Genomic DNA, 15,945 nt, shown 5'->3' with positions numbered 1-15,945 from the left:
CTGTTTGAGGTAAATGTACACATTTTCTCCATTTCTCCTTAGGCACGGGGACGACCTGATTGTCACGCCTTTCGCCCAGGTGAGTTGGCAGCCTTTTGGCCTCTCAAATTAAAAAAAAAAACAACCCTAAAACTTTTAAGGGTTAAAAAAACCCTAGGACTTTAGCCGGAGAGGGTAACGTCTCCGGTTTTGCCTCCCTCACAGGTGCTGGCGAGTCTACGAAGCGTGAGGAACAACTTCACGCTCCTTACCAATTTGCACGGCACCTCCAACAAGTAAGCCCACCGTTTTTCGTTCCCTTACGGCTCGCTCGCAGCGGGGGCCGGCGGGGGCCGGCGGGGGCCGGCGGGGGCCGAGCAGGGGCGGGGGGGGCCGGGGAACCGCTACTGCCGCGCTGCCTGCGGCCCACTCCGCCTGTTGCGCGGGACGCCAGGGGGCGCCAGAGCGCAGCCCGCCGTCCCCGTCCTGCCGTCGTCTCCCACCTCAGGGAGCGCCCGCGGGCGGGCACCTCCCCGGGGCATCGCCTCCCCGGCGGCCCCCGACCCGCCGAGCCCCCGTTCCCCCTCCGCACACCTGTCTGTGCCCCCTCACGCCCGAGAGAGGCTCTTGTCCTGCCAGTGTCGCAGCCCTCACTGCTCAGTCATGGTGCCTGGCTGGAGAGACTGGAAAAGCATGGTGGGCCTGAGGAGGGAGCGATGTATTTCGCTGAGAAGGGGGTGCGATGCGTCTCTGGGAATGTTGGGTGCGTGTGATGTGGTGTCTTCCTCACTCTGCCACCTTGGCTGTCCCAGGAGTTCGTTAGGTGCCCAGCTCAGAGCGGAGGCAGCATTGGCGTTTGGTCAAGCTCTGGTGCTGCCCTGCATTTCCACCATCGTTTCACAAGAGAGGCGGTCATGGCCAAAGGGTAGATGCCAAGAAGGGAAACCCCAAGCACGAGGCTGTGGGACGGTGAGGATTTCCCCAGCAGGGCAGGCAGCAGCATCCTGCAGCTCGTCTCCGGGGGACTGCCCAGAGAACTGGCCTGTGCTGCCTGCAGGCTGGGGATCCTACATTGCTTCGTTTGACACTGTAATTGCACTGAATGGGGAAGGTGTTGCACTGAACTTAAGAGGAGGATGTTGTTTTTCATACCTGCTAAACAGGAGAAACCAAACAAACTCCTTTTCACGCCTTTGTCCAAAACCACCGTTTCCCCTTAGCTATTTATAATGAGCCAGTCATCGTCATTTTCTGGCCTGTTTTGCCCCAAGAGAGCTGTTTTGCGTGAAACCAGCATCATTCGTTCCTGGCGACGTCGATTACGCAGCCACCCATCCCGCCCTGGGGCTGGCAGGCGCTGCTCGCTCGAAGCGTCCCGCTGGCTCCCGAAGCGAAGAATGAGGTGCAAACGTGCGCTCCAGTGGGACGCCACGGGCTTGCTTCACCGCTGCACGCGTGCGTGGCATCGCCTGGGTGCCCACCCTGGCCTTTGCTTTCTGCCTTCCGATGCAATCTTGTATTTTACATAAAGCCCAGCGTTTTATCCGGCCGTGAGGTTTTTCTTCTGTTGATTTCTTTTTGCAAATTTTGATCGGAAGGAACCGCTGCATTCCAAGATGGAGGTTAATAGAAAAACAGATGGCTGAAATAGATTCCTTTTTTTAAGCTTTGCTTTTTTGAACAGCTCGAGCATTTCAGCAGTTCCTAATGAGGAATCTGAAATTGGACAGGGCCGGAAGGAAGCGAGGGCGTAACCTGTAGGACACAGAGGCATCTTGCAGTGTCCTTTTGAAAACATTCCCAGATTTGATTGAGGTATAAAGTCATGCAGCCAGCCAAAGTAAAAGTCATTAAATGTTTAAACCATTAGATACCAAACATCCAAGTCCGTGGCAGAATGTGCTTCCAGGCACTGCGGAGCTTCCCGCACAGTTTCCAAACAGCTCTGCTGGGTTACAGCCGTGCTGCCAGCTCATGATTTTATCATATGTCTCATGATATGTGGTATTTTACTTAAAGTTCTGCTCTGGGGATCATGAGAATCTCAGCTTTTCTTTAGGCCCTCCTCTCCCCTCTTTCTTCCTCTCCTCCACCCCCCCACCCCGAGAACAAAAAAGAGGATGCTGTCCCACATATTTACAGAAATGCTGGAAAATATGAATGGTAAGGGCTGGAGGAAAAAAAAACAACTAGAAGTCATATTTTTTGGACTTTAACGTCAGGGTTTTTAAGGCAGTTTCCTGATTGGAAAAGAGGAGAGTATGATTAATGGTTTCGGAGTGCCTGAGTTTGGCAGACGTGGCCCAGGACACGGTCAGAAAGCATCCGGCGCCTACTCCTCTTAATACCCGCCAGCAGGAGAGAAGGAGCGGGAAGCGGGAGCCATGTACGCTTGAGCGTGCTAGTGTCTAGAAGGAACAGTGCTGTCGAAACCCAGATCTCTGGGTCTCTGTTGCCTGTGCCCTGGCTGCCGCAGGCACCAGGATGGGCACGGCCAGGATGTAATTCGAGGATGCCCGGAGCGGTGCCGTTCCCTTTTCAGGCTCTGCAGCGGGGAATACCCTACTGAATACTACTTCATCCCTCCCCGCCCCCCCGAAGGCATGTCTGTGCAACTCGGCGCAGGGTTTGGAGATACCTGGAGCACGTCTCCCCAGATACTGGAAGCGCTGCAGCCGCGGCATCGTGTCCCTATTGGGGAGTTTCTGTTTTTTAGAGATTTCAAGATCTGGCTTTTCAAAGGCTCAGCAGAGGCAGGTCGGGGCAGATTTTCAGAGAAGTAGGCATCCAACATGTGCGCCCTGTGCTGAACCCTTCGAAGAATCTAGGTCCTGCATCTCTCTCCAGAAAAGCCGAGCCTTTGAAATCCCAGCCGGCAAGCGGGTGCTGCGCCCAGGGGAGGCTGATGCTCAGGAGCAGGCTTTGGAGCCCCGCCGGCCCGCACGCTGCTGGCAGATCGGGAGGCTGGGGCCGAGGGTTTGAAGCAGGACTGTAGCTGCGTTACTCTGACACAGATCTTACCTGGTTAGCAAGGCCTTCCTGGAGCACTTCTGAAGAACCCCCTGGAGCTACAATTGCAGCAGAATTGAGCCGCTCACTTGCTTTGATTTTAGCTTCAAAGGAGAGCTGGCAAATAATGGATGTTTCAGTTCAGTGGCTGACTCAAAAACTGGGGTTAGGAGGTTGGCTAAGAGAGAGTGTGGGGAAATCTGGCTTCAGTTAAAATGTATCAGAAACTTCTTAGGGAAGCAAAAGCCCAAAGTTTCGTTTTTGGTCAGCCTGAAATACCACATTCAGTCCAGAATGAAGGATCTTGATTTTGGTGTCAACTCTTCTTAACTTCTTTAAAAAAGAAGTCTCTTTTTTCCCAAGTAAATTATGGTTTCAACTTGAAAAATTAAGTTTTATTTGGCAAATCTCACAATGAAATATTTTGACATTTGGAGAAACACTGCACCCTTTTTCCAGTCAGACCCTGTTTGCTTGACTTGAACCAATTTTTCAATTAGCTTTTGGTCCTTCCGAAATCCAGACTTTTCTGATGAAATTGTTGCTCCTAGTCAAAGAAACGTCCTTCAGCTGTTTCAGAGCTTACACTAGTGACAGCAGCATCTTCTTACTTGCTTCCAGGTGCAACTCAAACTGTTAACTGTAGGGCTTAAAGCTGTACGTTTCTCACCCCACCTATGTCATTGCCTTGCAGCCTGCACGCTGGTGTAGTATTTGACGTTACTTCAGGGTCCGGGCCTTGTAGGGAAAAGCTTTGCAGGAGAAGATCTTGATTCTGGGGGACCCCCTGACCCCTTCAGCCACAGAGACCAGCCCTTCCTGACTTCCAGGCATGTTTTGAGCAGAAAGTTGCAAAGGCAGTGTGGGATGATGGTGCATCTTTCTTGGTATACCTTCTTTCCAGCGCGTGTGTGCGCCTAGCCAGGGGACATACATCTTTGGGTTTTCCTAACAGATATATTGATACTGCTCATTAACTGCCAAATCCTTTTAAAGTGTTTTGGGCTTCTTTGCAAGTATGAAAGAGGATTTTTAACTGTGGGAGTTGGCAGTTTGAACTGGCAACAGGGTTTGAAATGATAAAATAATACCTATTTATAGAGTATTCTTTATCCCTCTTAGGAGATCTCCAGCAACGAGTCAGCCACCTGTCTCCAGAGTTAACCTGCAAGGTATGTGTGTGACTTTGATAATCACCTGCAAGGTCAAATGCAGATGAAGGCTTATTGCGCATCATTTTACTAACAGCTGCTTCTCTGCCTCCTCCCCCTCGTGCAATTCTGGGCTCGTAGAGCTTCTTCTGAGTTACTTGTGCAAAACCAATACAAGAGAGCCATCAGGCCCAAAATATTGTTATTTTAATAGTTTGGGTTTGGGGTTTATCCTTGTATGTTAGCATAAAAGACAAACACGATTTTGGTTTGATAGCCATGGCCACAGTGACTGCTATTCTTCTGAGTCCCTGTGCTGCACAGGCCTGGACAAGCCCCAGCCTACAAGCCTTGAACAGGCTCAGACACAGCTGTATTTTTTTTATCCTGTTTATTTCGGTTTGTTTCCATGTGATCTATGTAAAAATTGCAATCTCAAAAACCTTTCTCAGGTGAAACTTCCTCTGCTTTTATTAGGCTGCCCTGGAATGGCATTTTTTTGTTTCGTTGTTTGCTTGCAGTCTTCTGAAATCTACATTTAGCAATCGAACGAGGGCAGAAGTCAGTGAGTGTGGCTAATCGCATCTTCTTTCCTGTCTACTCCCCCCCTGCACGCGGTGTCCCTCAGTCACCTTGTCCTCACCCCCGTGTCGGGTCAGGGACCACAGGAAACACAAGGAGGTTTCACTACGACCATGGAGGAGAATAACACCGAGCAAAGCCTCTGGACAGAGGGCGCTGGGCAGCGCACTGCGGACAGCTCGTGCTAGAGCCCGGGCGAGCAAGGGACCCTTGAGGGGGCTCAGCGCCTGCCTGGGGTGCCAGAGCAAGGTGGGGTAGGCAGCAGTGTGAGCCCAGCGAGCGGAGGCAGGGAGCAGTCGTGGTGGGAGCAGGGGGCTGCTCAGCTAGGGTGAAGTGCTGAGGATGGGAAGCAGAGGCAACCTGCTTATGACAGGTTTCTTTATTTTTACACCTGGGTTTAGCCATGCAGTGCTGAGGGCTTGTGGGACCCGTCTCAAGAACAGGGCTGGCCCTACTTGCACTAGTTTAAAGGTTACTCCCACAGAGAAGGAGATAAGATTTGGAGGAGTGCCCATTTGTAAGGTTTAATCTCAGCCTTTCCAATAATTATGTGCTTTAAGGGACTAATAAAGCTTAATTTTTACAGTGTGTGAAACCTGGATAACTAACTATCATTTCCTTTCATGCTGTGTATTATTTACTGTCTGGGGACACCGTATAGTCCTAGAGATTTCCAGATGAGGTTCCTCAAAGCTTGTTAATGGGATGTGGAAACCTCTGATGCAGAAAGAAAACTGGACATCACGATCTTAAATGCCTCCTCCTGCACTCCCTCTCTGTGAACAGTGTCGAGTCAGGGCTAGCAGGAATGCAACTCGTCACTTCATTTAAAAGTCTGTTCTAGCAAGACTGATTTTGTGGCCTGTGTGGAAAAAAAAGTCATGGAAAATTTCATAAGCTTTCCATAGATCTGTTTATGTAGATTACATAATCTAATAACGAGGAGATAATTCCTTTCCAGGAATTTTTAGATTAATTTTCTTAACACTTTCTGTGGAAACAATTGCTTTCAACTTTTTAACACTTTGTGGATGTTTTTCTACAGTGTTTCCAACATGAGGGGTAGGATACGTGTTACTTTTTAGCTAACCCAAGCTTCTAGTGCTGGGAATACATGAAAATTTCAGCTTCCTTTTTGACTGAAGGGCCTGACATGCATAATTGTAGAGCAAGTTTTGTGTTACCCTGCAAAGCTCGAAGAGAAAGCAACTGAGAAGAATCCAACTTCTAGCATTTTTAACCTTGTGATCCTGACTCACGGTTTTTAACGTTTCAGTGCTAGTGATTGTATGTGAATAGGTGGATCTATCTAAAATAAATTATATTAACATCTTCCCTGAGATGTGAAAAAAGAAAATGTCCAGATGTGGAAATGAGCCATGCCGGATGCATTTTCAGTATGCAGATTTTTATTTGGTAACAAAAGGACTGTGGAAGAAAGCGGCAGCTTGGCGGCTTGTGGACTTTGTCAAAAGTACAGAAGCATAGACTGGATTTGTGGCCCCTCAAGTAAATAAGTTCTTAACCATGTAACTTGGCTGACTTTAGGTAAAGTCTTCAAATGAAACAAAAAATGTGAGTCTTATCATTACAACTTAAGTGAATTGTGACAGTTTATAGGTAAGAATAAGAAATATTTTTGAGATTGATAGGAAATTGTGTAATTTCCTACATGAAAGAAACCAATATTGACATTGTTAGTGAAAAAGCCTGGGGTTCTTACTTAAATTCAGTTTCAGATTATTTTTCTTGATGAATTTTACCAACTCACAGGATCTAGTCTCTAGGCCGAAGCAATCCCTTCCTGGCCAGCCTAAGATGTTGCATCTGCCACACTGTCGCACCTCTGTGCTGAGGGCATCAGGAGTGAGCTCGCTGAGAAGGGACAGCAGCTCTGACACGTTGAAGGAAGACTGAACAGCAGCCCGATAGAGCTGCCACAGTCACAAATCGTCAGGTAGCTTACAAGGCTTAGAGTCGTAGCCAAGAGAGGGGATGCGTTCTTGTCAGGTGAGGCCAGCACCCAGACACCTGCCTGCTCACTTCTGTGATAGGTTGTGTACCCTCAGCTCACGTTCTCCCCATGCTGACGTGAAAACAGAGGTGTTGTGAGGAATGCCAGTGTTACTCTCTCCTGCAGTTACTTATTTTCTTATTTTGTGCTATTCTAGCATGTAAGCCAGGACCGTTCCGAATTCCTGACCTTCTTTACTTGTTGCAGTTGGCGTCCCTACTTTGCTGCCCAGAGCGCGCTCCGGGTTCCTGTAGAGCCTCTCTTGTTTCCCCTGGAGGGTGCAGTCATTCTGTACAGCGGTTGCCTTGCTCTCTTTGGTGACTGCCTTCCTTTACCTAGTTACAGCCCTTGTTACATACTGTTACTCATTTCAGTCTAATAGAAAACAATGACAGCCGTTTACTTTCTAAGGAAGTTTCCATTTAAATGCAGCAAGAACAAAGATCTTTAGGGGATATTTTTTTTTCTGTGTTTGCAGCTTTTTTTCCTAGATGGCTTCTGATTTGGAAATTATGAAAGGAAGGAGAGATTTTCCTATCAGAAAACTTCCAGTGATGTGCCAACGGCTCCTGTGTCCAAAGGGACGCAGAGTGTTTTTCCTGGAAGTTTTGGAGAAGGAAACAGTAATGTTTTGATTGGGGCTAGGCTGTGTTACATCCCTCTAGATAAAAGAATGTGTTTTGAAACAAAATGTGTTTATATTCTCTAGATTGGTTAGTCGGCAAAGCTCGGAATTTTATTTTAGCTCTCCCATGCCACACATTGATTCATAGATTTACTACAATCAATTGACATCACTATGAGCACCTCGTATATGTTTCCTTTTATTTGTCATTAGTGGAGTGATTTATATCCTGTTAGGAAAAGTACAGAACTCAGGGTTTAAAGCAAACTAGCATACATTAACGAAATTACCCTGGAGGGAGACAAATTACATTCAGCATTTGCACTGGAAGTAATACATGCCAGCTGTTTACTCCAGCTAGAATATTACAGGATTTCTCAGTTGTTTCAAACAGAGAGGAGCCAAATCTGGTGCTAGTGTACTCCCAAGGAGTTGCATCACTGGGGACCCAGGCCCATGGCGAAATGAATGAGCTGTGTCGAAATTACAAAATTCTTTTTCTTTTTTGCTTTCATTTTCTTGAAAGCACGAAAAATTCTGGCTGGGTTTTTCATGGGACAAAGTGCTTTCAAAGCCGATACTGATGTCAGTGTAAATTTCAGAGCTTTCTTAGCCTTATAACCACAGCCATAAAAGGAAGAGGAATATGTATTGAACATCCTGTGTTTTGTCCTTGGTATCAGCTTAAGTAAATCTGGCAGATTTTTCCTGTTATTTTGTTATAACTGCAGATCACAGGAACGAACAAAATTGCTTTTATGAATTAACTGAGAAAACGTCACATGGCAATACGAAGCCGTAGCAAAAAGTACATAAATCCTTAATTAGCTCATGCCGTTTGGAGCTGGGAGGGGTAAGGGAATACCACAGCCCATGAGGTTCCTAAGCAGCGCATAGTATTACAGAGCGCACTTGTGCAGGGCCAGGATTATGAACGGGTGCTGCCCAGCTACCCTCTCTGGAGTTACAGAAACAGTGGTAAAAACACCTTGTTGCACAAGTGTCTCTGATGCTCCTTTCTCCTATTCTCTCTTTTTTTTTTTTTTTTAAATGCGGCCTCTGCCACAGTTACTTTCATTGACCTTTGTGCTGCCTTGGGCTCAGTGAATCCCTCAGGGCCTTCTTTTCTCTAGTCAGCTCTCTCCTCCCCTGGCATCAGTGAAAGGTCTTTAGATCCTACCCAATTGACTCAACTGATAAAGTCTTTAACCAGCAACAAGTCTGGCGGTTCCCGCTTAGTTTTGTCCTTCCTCCATATTTATTTACTTCACTGGCCCTAATTCCCTCTAAATTAAATCATCTTTCACTGGCTGCCACGTTCAGTCTAAGCCTCTCATTCTTCCACCCATTTTGGTACAATCTTTTCTCCATCCATTTTGCTTCCTTTCTGTTTTTCCCAGGACTTTTTTGTATTGTCCTATTCTTTCTCGCAGCTCAGCACAGGATCGGTGCTGTTTGCTTAGATTCCCAATGTCAAGGCCTCTCCCTCCCTGCACGATGATGGTCGCGTACCTCGTCTTCATGTCTGTCTGAACTAGCATGGGCTCTTCATGCCATCACCTTACCTTTGGAGTGCATGTGTAAAAGCCTGTGCATTATCCGTGGGCGCTGCCGTAAATGAACTCCCCGGCGCAGAGGTTGTGGAGAAGGCGCTGTACCAGTTGTGACGCAACAGGGAGCGAGAAGCCTTTTCCAGATGAACAAAGGGACAGCGGAGAGGTGACACATTTCTGCCGAAAGATCGATACCCAGATGGACGGTATTTTCCCATCCTGGTTCGTTTGATAGGCTGTTGCATTTCAATATTACTGACGGCTGATGGGAGCAAAGCGTAGCATTAAGGGTCAGACAGTGCTGTGTGCTTCCTGGAGCTGTGAGGGGTTTGCAGAAACTTTTCTCAAGAGCAGGCAACCGAGTGCCCCTTGGATATTTTCAACGCTGAATAATTATAGTATGTCCTCACAATTAATTATATACCGAGCAATATAATATAGCTGATTTGCTTTGCAACCCGAGGCTTTGGGGGGGTGTAGTGCTTTGGGATGTGTCACACGCAGGCTTTTCAGGGCTCATGGGATTAAAGCTTTGTTAAAATTCCTCGCTGGGGATGGGAGTGAAGGATTGGTATTTTTCTTGCTTGTGCCATAGCCTCTGCTTTCCTGTACATCTGCACGTTTGTCTGCACTTCTCACATGCCTTTACACGAACTCAGAATTTGTACTCTTTCATTTCTTATGTGGGTGTAAGATGTACACAGACCCGTGCACGAACATTGTATAAAGCATAAACAAAAGACTGGATAATGCTGGTACTTGTGCTAATGAGAGTCCTGACTTTTTGTACGAGTTAAGAAGCCCTGTGCATCAAAGTCAGCTCTTGGTTCCAAATATCTATAAATCCCAAGTAATCAGTATGGAACTAGTGCTCTTGCACCATACTTCCTCTGCTTGGCGTGCAGAGAATGGCTCTGGGCATACACGAAATAGAGGATTCATTCTGAAATCCTGTTGATCTGCTGCAAGTTTGGCTGAAGAGCTGGCCTTTTGCTTTTGAGACAGACTGTACAAGTCGAGTAGATGTGGTGTTTTAGGCTTTTAATGAATGCGCAAGAGGAGCCATATATGACCAAATAGCTGGTTGTGCACAGTAAATTCAGTGGTGCTGTAGACTTACCCATAAATATTATTACCTACAAATATTATTTTTAAAGGATGCAGTGCTATAATGATGCAGGTGATCTAGAGACTAAGCAAAACTGTAAAATAAATCAGATAGGTACGAGCTCAATGGCGTGACTGAGTAAAATTAAGGCTGTTGAATGGGAAAGTGGTTCTTCCTGCTTGAGAAATTAAAAGTGCGTTTCAAAGTCAACTTTAAAAGTTACCTGCAGAAAAAGCAAGCGTAGCTGACCAAGCTCCAGACCGAGCTGGGGACATCCCGAGGCCGTTTCTTGCTCTTTGGGGCTAGTTCATTCCCGCGGAGAGTCCGTTTCGTGTGTTGCGCCTGCCTGCAAACACACACCCCCTGAAAGTTGGACTCATGCATCTTAGTAAGTATTCCAGTTATGCTATTGACGTCAATGCAGTCATTAAATAGATTGCCGGCCCTCCCATCAGTAAACCTGTGCCAAAGACCTAGAGGCAGACACATTTTAAAAGAAGAACATCAGGTTTTCTTTTAGCATTTGGAGAGAATAAGGGAAAAGTTTCTTCTGAAGTCACTATGCTTTGCAATAAGGGAGGGTTTTTTGCTTAATTTTCTAAGACTCATTTTCTGTGAAGATAATTGCTGCATTTTATTTAACACACTTTTGTTATGTTACTGTGCACATAAACAACTCCAAATGAGACTAAAGAGTAATTTTTTGCCATCAGCTCCAGCTGAAAAATGACACTCATTTTAGGTCTCCCGGCTAGATTTATTTGCGTATCAAGTAACAGAAGGTATTCAGGCAAACCTGTTTAGCCTTTGACTCCAGAAATTCTGCAAGGATTGATTTCATGACATCTATATAAGAAAATAGCCTTCGTTTCTCCTCGGCAGGCTCTGAAGACATACAAGCTAATCATGACTCCATAGCAACGGATAAAAACTGTTTTCCCCTCCGCCCCACCTGTGGATGTCACATGAAGATGCTACACGTGCTGCTGCCATCAGGAGCCTGTCACTCCCTGGGGCCCAGCCGCCATCTGCGGCCGTGGGGCAAGCGGCCGCGATGCCAGCGGGACTCCCTGCGTGTGCGTGCATTCACGCCGTCCTGCTGTGCTCTGAGGCGGGCTGGGCTCTCCTGGGCTGGCCGAGACATCCATTCCTTACCGTGGCCAGGGAGATACCTACCTCCCCGAGCTGCAGTCCTGCCGTCGCTAAAGGCAGCTCCGGGTTGTGCAGTTCTCCTTGCCTGGTGTCAGGAATGGCTCTGGCCGTCAGACAGAGGCTCCAAAGGGGCTGCCAGCTGAAAACCTAAGAATATATATAGATGGCATCCTCACCCAGGTGGAGGGAGTACCTTTCCTTTGACAAGATAAGCAGGTATGTTGTAATCACAGCAGCAATGCGTTTGTGAAGAACAGTTGAGGAGCCAAACCCCTGGGTTTTTTTTGTTGAGGTTGTCATTTCACTGATGATACCACACTCTGCTACGTAGGATAAAACCCTAAAAACAGTGATAGGTTATTAAAAGGTCTGCTCTCTGATGGGTGATTTCTTTCTGAATAATCCAGGCAACTGCAAACCCGAGGTGGCAAAGAGGTCTTCGTGGTGGCATGCTCTCATTGTGTCCCGTGTTCACTCTGCTCTTTAAGCACAGGTCAAGCCCTGAAAGCCCTATATTGCTTTACTCAGCTCCCATTCGTATTGGATTGCTTAAGGCCCCTGTGAAGACAATAAGACTTTGCCATTGCTAATATCAGAGTTGATAAAATCTGTGTTCCTTTTGTTTTCTGCATAGAATGATAATAGTTGCTGTGGGTGAGATTTTGACATCGCAGTGTTCAGTGTACTGAATCAGTTCCATATGAGTTTGAGAAATATGTACTGGATCTGAGGAAAAAAAAAACAAACCAAAACAAACAAAAACACCCAAACCAAACTTCTGGCAGGCCGAGTTATTTTTTTTTAGGTGGTGGGGCACAGTTTGTGCATGCTTTAGTGATGAATAGGGTTCTTCATTGTCCCACTGATCTGAGCCCCTTCAACTTCCATGTCATCAGCATTTTCCAGCCAGTGGGAGCTGAAAGGGACTCCCGAAAGCACCCATCAGCTCATCCCCGCAGCAGCTATATATAAGTTTCTCCTTCCTCCCCCGAGGTTGAGCTCACTGCTGCAGCATTGTGTCCCGGACACAGCTGGCCATGGGAGTGTGAGAGGCTGCATCCGAGTATCTGTGCGGAGACGTTCCCAGGGTAATGCACCGCACAAACCCCAGAGCCATCAGCCTGTCCTTGGACAGTCCCAATGTTCAAAACCTTGTCCTCCTGCAGGATCTGATTCCAAGTGTAAGTTGCTTTCTTGTTGTGTTTTAAAAAGTAAGTATTTCTGACTTTGTGTTTTGATTGTCAGCGGCCAAATCGTTCAGTCCGTATTTGGGCAGGAACTCCCGCTGACTGTTTCGTATTTATTAGTCATGGTGGGAGCAGTGTTTGAGTCGAGTTTGTAGGGGTACATACCAAGGGTAAAGCGCTGGCCTTGATGGACAGAATTTGTATTCGCCCGTTGCCCTCTGTAGGGCGGACATTTTGCCCACCAAAGTTAACCCTACAATTATAGGATAACAATTATAACGATTAAAACTTTAAGAGCTTTTAAAATCGACATATAATCCAGGTAGAATTAAAAGAGGGAGTAAAGGATTGCTAACGCACTTTTCCCTCTATTCAGTTACGGAATTGCATCCATTCTGGGATACGGTTTAGACTCACCGATTCCCAAATGGTGATACTGAACAATGACTGAACAATTTGAACATTGACTGTTTTCAATGTTCAAATCACCCAGAAAGGCTCTGGTTTTATTATCAGTATCTCTTCATCTCCTGGTTGACTAAAAAAGATTTATATAGTTAAGCATGGTATGCTTATTAATGTAAGCATAATGTCATTGTGCAACTGGTAAAGAATGTTACGCTAATAGTTAATGAAACATTTTATCGTAATACTGTTTTCTCTGTAAGAAGTGTCTGTAAATGACAGCCTTAAGTATTGTATAATTGCGATACTCTTTTGACAGAAAGGAAACAACTGTTAATTATTTACGGTTATTAATAAAACATGCCAGGTTCTTAAGTTAATTCAGTTCACTGGAAAAATATGTATGCTTACAAAGATTTAATTTTTTTAAGCAGTAGACTTTAAAAAACATCTAAATACATCTGTCCCTGTGGAATATATTTTCATGTCTAAAGGCATCATTGATTGCCTTTGTTGTGCGTTCAGGCACTTAGTAGGAATTCAGAATGTAAAAAAACAAAAAAAAAAAACAAAAAAAAAAACCAAGCACCCAAAATCTAGCAGGGTGTTGATCTGACAATTCATGTCTTTTGATTTTGTATTCAGTGCTGTGCCTGTCAAAGGCCAGTGGCAAACAGCCTTCCATCAGCTCGAAGAGGAGTAGGCTCTGACCCAAGGTTAGACGCTGTGTTTTGTTGTTTACTAGGAGCCATGATCAGTGGCCGTTATTCAGTACTAAAAACTTAGGTATTTAGATTTAATTTTAAAAGAGCTATGCTTTTTAATGTAGTTATTCTAGTATAAATATCCTGCTGTCATAAATATACCTTTCCAAGAGGAAATTAAACATCTGTGCATATGAAAACTCCTCTACCACACCTCCACACTCTTAAAAAAAATTCTTAAGCAGACATTTTTGCATTGTATCTCAAAGACTCCCGGCTCCAGGCGTTCAGAGCAGGGCTCTGGATCCAGCTTGCCAGGGCCCTTAGAGCATATTCCAGATGCTCCAATGTTTTCATTTAAAATGGGTTGAAGCCAGTTAGGCCTTTCATGCTGCAAGCATGTGTTTAGGGAGGTTTTACAAGCTTAGCACTTAATATCAAAATGATTCTAAAATGTCACATTTTACAAACAATGTATTTTTCTTTAAATACCGTCTATTAGGTTGACAAAAGCAGGACACAGTTATAGCAATTGTTGTGTTCTCTGAAAAACCAGCCTGCTATTCTGAGAAGTGGAAAAGCCAGCCTGTCTCCCTGCTCCCCTTCCCTCCCTCCCTGCCTCCTTCCCTCTCTGAGTTTTATCAGAAGTGACCTGAAATTGTGGCCCTGCTTTTACTGACTCGAGTGTAGGACATTTGGATCAGCACTGGGAGTGCTCATGCTGGTCTGGGACAGCCCGAGAGGATGTGGTATAACCGGCCACTCTGCGGGGACTGTCATCCAATGAGTTGAGCGCAGCGTGGGGCCAATCCTGCTAGCAAAAATGCAAAGAAGTAACCATTCACAAGTTGGCGATGCATTGGCAAACACAGGTACAGGGCTTGTCAATAATAGATCTTGCTGGCATTTGACAGTTGTGAAATGTTTTCCTCCCTTTCTTCCCAAAGATACTTCTTGAAGAGAAATCCAGATACAAGTTTCCAGTCTAACTGGAGTATTTTCTGGTTTAGCAGTAATACTTTATGGGGCATGGGCCACATCCAGAGCCTAGTCAAATGCGTATGCTGGGCTGCCTTCTTCATTCAAGTTCTTTGGGCAGCGTATTTCCCGAAATTCCTGTTACTGAAATGTCATGAACTATTTGCAGCTTCCTGGGTTTCAACTATATTGCATGAAACTTTTAAATATTTCCATCCACTTACAGTGGGAACATACTATCCAGGTAAAAGCCAAAAATCTGTTACTCACACTTTATAGATCAGGAACAAAAAAAACAAAACACAAGAAGAGATGATGCTCACACCACATTTTTCAGCAGCAGCTGCTCATTCTGAGCCTGCCTTTGTAACCCATCCAAATGTGGTCAATTTAGCATGCTGCTAGAATGTCTCTTATTGCAAATTGCCTTAAATGGAAAGTCATGTGCAGCTTAAAATCAGATGTTTCACAGAAATCATATGAATTTCACTGAATTTATTTCACAGAATTAATTACTTCAGAGAACGACAGTGCAGAGACCCTGGCCAAGGCTAACATGAGGTGCCTCTGTTGTGCTGCTAAATGTAAGAAGTTCTGAAAGGTGCCACATAGCATAAAACTTAAAGCATGAAAAGTAACCACTGGAATTATCTGCGGCAGGCCAACCCATATTTGACCTTCAATGGAGAACATTTCCATTTCCATGTCCATTTAATCTGGTATTTTAACTGAGATTGTTAATAAGGGTGCCTTTAGTATAGCTGACGTTTTGATTTCCTTGAACTCGGTTTGAGGTGCTTAAATATATTTTGAGGGCCTTAACTAAATGTATTTTGAGAGTGGAAGGCTGTTCTTACCTGTGCTGGCTGTAGCGGTCTGACAAGTGCTTACACTTCCAAGTCTGCCTGTTGTTGCTGGGTTCGAGTTCATCCTCCATCTGCCCCTTCAAGGCATCTCTCCGATTGCTTAGCCCTCGTGTAAACAGCCTGATTTGGGTCAGGACTGAGACCCCAGATTTGAGGAAAGTAGTCATATGGGAGTCAGACCTCCAGGTGTAAACACCTTCTGGCTAAAATGATCCAGATGTAAGAAAAAAACCACAAGTAAATTATCATCTGGTGTTCTTTATTATCTATTTCTGATTATGGATAACCACGTAATGAACCTGATGCTGTCCCTGGCAATGTTGGGAAAAATGTAGTCCAGTTCTGACCCATGTCCCAAACACCTCTTTTCAAAAGCTGGCGACCAGGGTGGGATGGCCTCAGTTTGAAGGTGACACAGAGGCACAGTGGAGATGAGGATTAATATGGAATATTAAAAGCTGTCAAAACAAATGATGCTGCTTTGTAGGATACTGACATCTCCCTCTTCCTCCCCACCCTTTTACCCGTGGGACTTACTCTGTGATTTTAAGCAGATTATTCTAAAAGGCTGTACGTGCAGTTTAGTAAACATAAAGCACACTGAGTCACAGCTACGAAGAGCTGAAATTGTT

The 15,945-nt window shown here is 45.5% G+C and overlaps 1 protein-coding gene across 1 annotated transcript in view; it reads left to right on the top strand.

The window, feature by feature from the left end:
* LOC140654070 (3',5'-cyclic-AMP phosphodiesterase 4B-like) overlaps positions 1-4,792 on the top strand; it is a 136,991-nt gene extending 132,199 nt beyond the window's left edge. Inside the window, exons 5-8 of the mRNA XM_072867031.1 lie at positions 43-79; positions 205-275; positions 4,111-4,160; positions 4,661-4,792. Coding sequence (XP_072723132.1) covers positions 43-79; positions 205-275; positions 4,111-4,160; positions 4,661-4,668 — 166 coding nt within the window. The 3' untranslated portion in view covers positions 4,669-4,792. The remainder of the gene's footprint in view (positions 1-42; positions 80-204; positions 276-4,110; positions 4,161-4,660) is intronic.
* The last annotated feature ends 11,153 nt before the right edge of the window (positions 4,793-15,945 follow it).

This window comes from Ciconia boyciana, chromosome 7, assembly GCF_034638445.1.
Source record: "Ciconia boyciana chromosome 7, ASM3463844v1, whole genome shotgun sequence".
In the NCBI taxonomy this organism is placed as follows: domain Eukaryota; kingdom Metazoa; phylum Chordata; class Aves; order Ciconiiformes; family Ciconiidae; genus Ciconia; species Ciconia boyciana.
Note: the sequence above shows the minus strand (reverse complement) of the source record. Positions and strands in the feature narration are given on the sequence as shown.